The 6,167-nt window shown below is 36.1% G+C and overlaps 1 protein-coding gene across 1 annotated transcript; it reads left to right on the top strand.

Annotated features, from left to right (window-relative positions):
• Positions 1 to 1,289: 1,289 nt before the first annotated feature.
• Positions 1,290 to 5,221, top strand: LOC107953153 (receptor-like kinase TMK3). The gene is made up of 2 exons (XM_016888389.2): positions 1,290 to 4,242; positions 4,369 to 5,221. The coding sequence occupies exons 1-2, from the start codon at positions 1,812 to 1,814 to the stop codon at positions 4,875 to 4,877; spliced, it is 2,940 nt and encodes a 979-aa protein (XP_016743878.1). The 5' UTR covers positions 1,290 to 1,811; the 3' UTR covers positions 4,878 to 5,221.
• The last annotated feature ends 946 nt before the right edge of the window (positions 5,222 to 6,167 follow it).

Genomic DNA, 6,167 nt, shown 5'->3' with positions numbered 1-6,167 from the left:
TAAGCTATTTTGTATCATGTTTCATGAATTTCCTAACAAAATCTCCCAATTGTCGCGCTACACAATCAGAGAAAAAACCTAGTGGAAGATCGTGAACTTGCTGTGAGAACTACGCTAGCTATGAGGCAGCATCAACTAAACACATCTCATAAACTGATCTCTGTGGTCTGTCCTCTGTAACAAATTGCAGACCCTCACCATCTTCTTCCTCAAAGCTTAATTTTGCAAGCTTCTTCTCCATCGATAACTCATTTGCCATGTTTCAGCAAAATCTATTTTTCCTAGTTGTGTAAGAATTATGAAACTACAAAGTTCAGTTTTTCTAAAAGATTTCACGAATATTCTTTTTCTTTAAAGAACTTTTCCCTTATCGATGCTAAAAAAACCTCCAATCGCACAAAAAATAATCGAAAAAAGCCCTAGACTTGCTAGACTAAATCGTGCTATTTCAGAGCAGACTTCACAGAAGTATATGTTAAATGGTAAATAAAAAATAATTCAATAAATATAGAATATTGATCGATTAGATAAAATTACATATGATGTTTATTTATTTTTGTTATTTTTAGTAATAACTGCTTTATCGACCTTTTTTTTGGACTAACATATTATATAGGAATATTTGATTTTGATTTTGCATTTTTTACTTGTTTAAAATTTTTTATCATACTAATAATTTTATAATAAATAATATTTTTAAAATTATAAATTATATAATTTTATAATTAAAATTTATAATATCAAACATGAATATATGTAATATAATATATCAAACAAACATAAGCATGGAAAATTACAATCTAATTATACTTTGTTAAAAAATATGTCCAAAAAATTACAATTTCTTATAATTACAAAAGAATATCCAAATAAATCCTAAAAGTCCTAATTTGGAGTAATTATTTATCGCAATATGGAAAACAGAAAACTGAAAATATAAAGATATTATTTTAAAGGGCTAAATTATTATTTTTATCTTTTTCATGTTTTATATAAATTATTTTATAAAAATATAATTATAAAAAACAATTATAAAAAACAATTTATTTTATCTATTTACAAATTTTAATCCAAACATGAACACTCGAATTCTACTTTTAAGGAATAAAATTGAGCAGCTTCTGAAATTCCAACCAAAATTATTTCATCATCTTGTTCCTTAAGCCGCCATCAAAGGCCTTAAATCTATTTGAGACCCACACTCCTCCACGTATAATTTCTTTTGCCTCTACTTGATGTTTTCCATTCATTTCTGTCAACACTATTATTTTCAAAATTATTTATACTTATTTTTTTTACATCATCATTGTCGGTCACTTCTTACTGTTGGTAGGCAAAAACCATCAACTTCACCAAACTCATGTAACGGGAAGAAAGAGACTGCCCCCCAATTAAGGGGACTTTTCTACTACTAAATGAAACTACACTCTGTTTTCAGGTCTCAAATGATCTCAATCGACAGAAAAGAAAATTTCTTCGAAGGGCAAACCCCATTTCGGAAAAACCGACAACGTGTATATATATATTTTAAATTTTAACTTCCCAATTCCTTTGTTTCTTCAGTTGATTTACTCCATTTTTTTCTTAAAAAAAGAGAAATCTGGGTTTGTTTCAACTTTCTACTTTCTGTACCGAACTTCCCTTTCTTTTTTGTAACTGACCAAAGCCTATCATTTCCATGTTTTGGTTTTTCCTTATTTTCTTTTTACAACAGTTATGATGTGGATCTTGTCTTGTTTCTGCAAATGTCATAACCGTCAAAATTCTCATGTTGGTTTTTGAGACCGTGTTGGAGTTTGTGCAGTTCTTTCATGTTGGTTTTTTTGGTTGGGGAAGGAACAACCTTTGCCATGGAATGTAATCATCAGAGGTTCTATCTTGGTGTTTTCTTAGGTTTATTTACAGTAGTTTATGGCGCTACGGATCCCAATGACTTGAAAATCTTGAATGATTTCAAGAAAGGATTGGAAAATCCAGAGCTGCTTGAGTGGCCAGAAGCAGGAGATGACCCTTGCGGCCCTCCTCCTTGGCCTCATGTTTTCTGTTCAGGTGATAGAGTGACTCAAATTCAGGTCCAAAATCTTGGTCTCAAAGGACCCCTTCCTCAAAACCTTAACCAGCTTCCAAAGCTCTTCAATTTGGGGCTGCAAAAGAATCACTTTAATGGTAAATTACCAAGCTTTAGTGGTTTATCAGAGTTGGAGTTTGCTTACTTGGATAACAATGAATTTGATACGATTCCAGCTGATTTTTTTGATGGACTTAGCAGTGTACGAGTATTGGCTTTGGATTATAATCCGTTTAATAAGAGTAGTGGGTGGTCTATGCCTAAGGAATTGGCTAAATCAGTTCAATTGACAAACCTTTCTTTGGTTAGCTGCAATGTGGTTGGGGCATTGCCTGATTTTCTGGGAAAGTTACCGTCTCTTGCAGCACTAAAGGTTTCTTATAACAGATTGTCTGGTGAGATTCCGGCGAGTTTTGGGGAGTCTTTGATGGAGATTTTGTGGTTGAATGATCAAGATGGTGAGGGGATAACTGGTACCATTGATGTGATTGCCAATATGGTGTCGTTGAAACAGCTTTGGCTTCATGGGAATCAATTCACTGGGACAATACCTGAGAATATTGGGAATTTGACATCTTTGAAGGATCTCAACCTCAATAGGAACCAGCTTGTCGGTATGATTCCTGAGAGCTTGGTCAATATGGAGCTTGATAACTTGGATTTGAACAATAATCATCTGATGGGTCCGGTACCAAAGTTAAAAGCTGGTAACTTCTCTTATGCTTCCAATTCGTTTTGTCAATCTAAACCTGGGATCTCATGTGCCCCTCAAGTCACTGCACTTTTGGACTTCCTTAGTGGTATGAATTACCCTATAAATCTTGTTTCTGAATGGTCTGGTAATGAACCTTGTGCTGGCCCATGGATGGGATTGAGTTGCAATTCAAATTCCCAGGTTTCTATCATCAATTTGCCTCAACATAATCTTAGTGGTACACTTAGTCCTTCGCTTGCAAAGTTAGCATCATTGATGGAAATTAGACTAGGGGGAAACAGTATTCATGGTACTGTTCCAGACAACTTCACTCAACTGGAATCTCTGAGAACGTTGGATCTAAGTGGAAACAATCTCGAGCCTCCATTACCCAAATTCCGAGATGGCGTAAAGATCAAAATTGAAGGAAACCCGCTGTTGATTGGTAATCATACAAGAGAGCCTCTTTCCCCTACTATCAGTCCTCCTAGTGCTTCAGAATCTCCTCCAAGCTATCAATCAGGTGGTAAAGTGTCACCTGCATCGTCCCCGAATAAAGATAAGAAAACTGATTCATCTACTGCCACTGCCCAACAAGGTGAATCCCAATCCAATGGTTTCCACAGATTCAAACTGGTAATTGTGGTAGGAAGTGCAACCATTGCTATCATGGTTCTTCTAGTGGTTCTGTTTTCTATATTCTATTGTAAGAAGAGAAAAAGAGAGTCTGAGGGTCCTAATTCCATAGTGGTTCATTCTAAAGATCCATCAGATCCTGAAAACATAGTTAAGATAGCTGTTTCCAATAACACCAGTGGAAGCTCATTTAGTAAAACTGCAACAAGCTCTAGGAGTAGTCATAGCAGTGCAACACAAAAGTCTCATGTAACTGAGGCTGGAAACTTGATTATTTCTGTTCAAGTACTTCGGAAAGGGACCAACGATTTTGCTGAAGAAAACGAGCTTGGCCGTGGTGGGTTTGGGACCGTTTACAAGGGTGTACTAGGCGATGGAACGGAACTAGCAGTTAAGAGGATGGAGGCTGGGGTCATAAGCAATAAAGCATTGGATGAATTTCAGTCCGAAATCGCTGTTCTATCTAAGGTCCGGCACCGGCATCTGGTTTCTCTCTTGGGTTATTCCATTGAAGGTAATGAGAGGCTTCTTGTCTATGAGTTTATGTCTCAGGGTGCTCTAAGCAAGCATCTGTTCCATTGGAAGAGCCTGAAATTGGAACCTCTGTCTTGGAGGAGGAGGCTCTGTATTGCATTGGATGTTGCTAGAGGAATGGAATATCTGCATAACTTGGCACGACAAACTTTTATACACAGAGATCTCAAATCTTCCAACATCCTTCTAGATGATGACTTTCGAGCAAAAGTTTCGGATTTTGGGTTAGTGAAACTTGCACCAGATGGAGAGAAGTCCGTGGCGACAAGACTTGCTGGAACATTTGGGTACCTAGCACCTGAATATGCTGGTGAGCAATCCAATTTTGTACCTCAAGTGAATCTTTTATTCCTTCATTTGACTTAAGTTTTTTAGTGACCTCACATTTCTTGTTGGCTTTTAGTTGCATCCCTTACTAAAATTATGTTGGTTGCAGTGATGGGGAAAATCACTACTAAAGTTGATGTCTTTAGCTATGGGGTGGTGTTGATGGAACTAGTGACTGGATTAACAGCACTTGATGAGGGGCGCTCGGAGGAAAGTCGCTACTTGGCTGAATGGTTTTGGCAAATAAAATCAAACAAGGAGAAGCTTATGGCTGCAATTGACCCAGCTCTTGAAGTGAACGACGAAACCTATGAGAGTATTGCCACTATAGCTGAACTAGCTGGGCACTGCACCACAAGAGAGCCTTATCATCGGCCTGACATGGGCCACGTTGTGAATGTGCTATCACCTTTGGTTGAGAAGTGGAAACCCGTTGATGATGAATCAGAGTGTTACTCGGGCATAGATTACACTCAGCCACTTCCCCAGATGTTGAAGGTTTGGCAGGCTGCTGAAAGCCAAGGCGTGAGCTATGCAAGTCTGGATGATAGCAAAGGAAGCATTCCAGCAAAGCCTGCCGGATTTGCAGACTCTTTCACATCGGTTGATGGTCGATGATGGAAGGTAAAGCCTACATTCTACACAAGGAATAAGTCCCCATCTTGTTACCATGATATACATGTTTCAGTGCTTGAGGGCTACTTTCCATGTAGTTTGAGTTATTTTACTTGTGGTTTTTCAAGCCATGGAACATGTCTTTCATGGTAGTGAAGATAGAGAGATACAGGTTTCGATATTTCTTAATAATTTCCGTGTTTCATTTTACATATATTATTTTCATTGCTGTGTAAAGGAAATGATGTAGTTTGAAGCAAAGGCAAGTTCATGTCACAAATACAGTCCTTAAAAATCTATTCGGATGGAGAACATATAAATAAATGTTCATTGAAGGATTCCTACTAGCTGATTTCAATTGATGCTTGATTCCTTTTACACTGTCATCAGTTCTCGAAAGTCAAATGATGAAACACCAAAGAACCTTTTTTTTTTTCCCTATAAACAAGTCAAATCAATGTTATTTGTTAATACAGATATCGAATTTTGGAGTCTATTGTCAAACATTGATAAACAACCAATGAGACTTTTGTTGTAGAAATTGCCACTTGTGCTGTTTTTACAAGAGAGAACAATTTCATAATCAAAAGCTTAAGACAAAATCTAAACTGGTACATAATCGCTTATTATTGTTTTTGACATGGAGCTCATTTTACCATATAGATTTCGTAAAACTATAAAATTCATCTGGATGCTGTGAATTTTTAGAGTAAAAGTTTCGGTTTCACCTAAGGGATAATGTTATCTTTGGGCAGCCAACCATTCTTTTTGTCAATCTGCTAATCACTACTATCCAAACTGTACCAAATTTTTCTTGAAATTACCGGAAGATACATAACTAATCATTCATGGCTATGGATTCATGTGCCGGCCATGAATCTCGTCTCCAGTCCTTTCATTACTATTGGGAAACCCATGTGCCCATCCATGACCCAAGCTTGTTCCCATTTAACATGTGACCCCACTCTCCTTTTATTTTTCATTCAATTTTTTGTTTCCGACTAACTTGGATCATGTACTCATGCTTCATGGTTAAAAGAAATTCAGATTTCCTGGAATAAACTTGAATTATACCTGAAATATTTTAGATTATCTTTTGTTGGGAGGGATCTATCTCCACTCGTATAAAATTAACATAAATTTTTTTCTTTTTTTTGCTGTTGATACTTTATCAATCAAATAGTTGAACTTATAAATATAATTGAACTTATTATGAATATAAAATTTCGAATTAATTATATCAATTTAAAATATTATTTATGTTAATATATATTTAAAATATCAACTGTACAA

The sequence above is a fragment of the Gossypium hirsutum genome, chromosome A07 (genome assembly GCF_007990345.1).
Source record: "Gossypium hirsutum isolate 1008001.06 chromosome A07, Gossypium_hirsutum_v2.1, whole genome shotgun sequence".
Taxonomy (NCBI): domain Eukaryota; kingdom Viridiplantae; phylum Streptophyta; class Magnoliopsida; order Malvales; family Malvaceae; genus Gossypium; species Gossypium hirsutum.
Note: the sequence above shows the minus strand (reverse complement) of the source record. Positions and strands in the feature narration are given on the sequence as shown.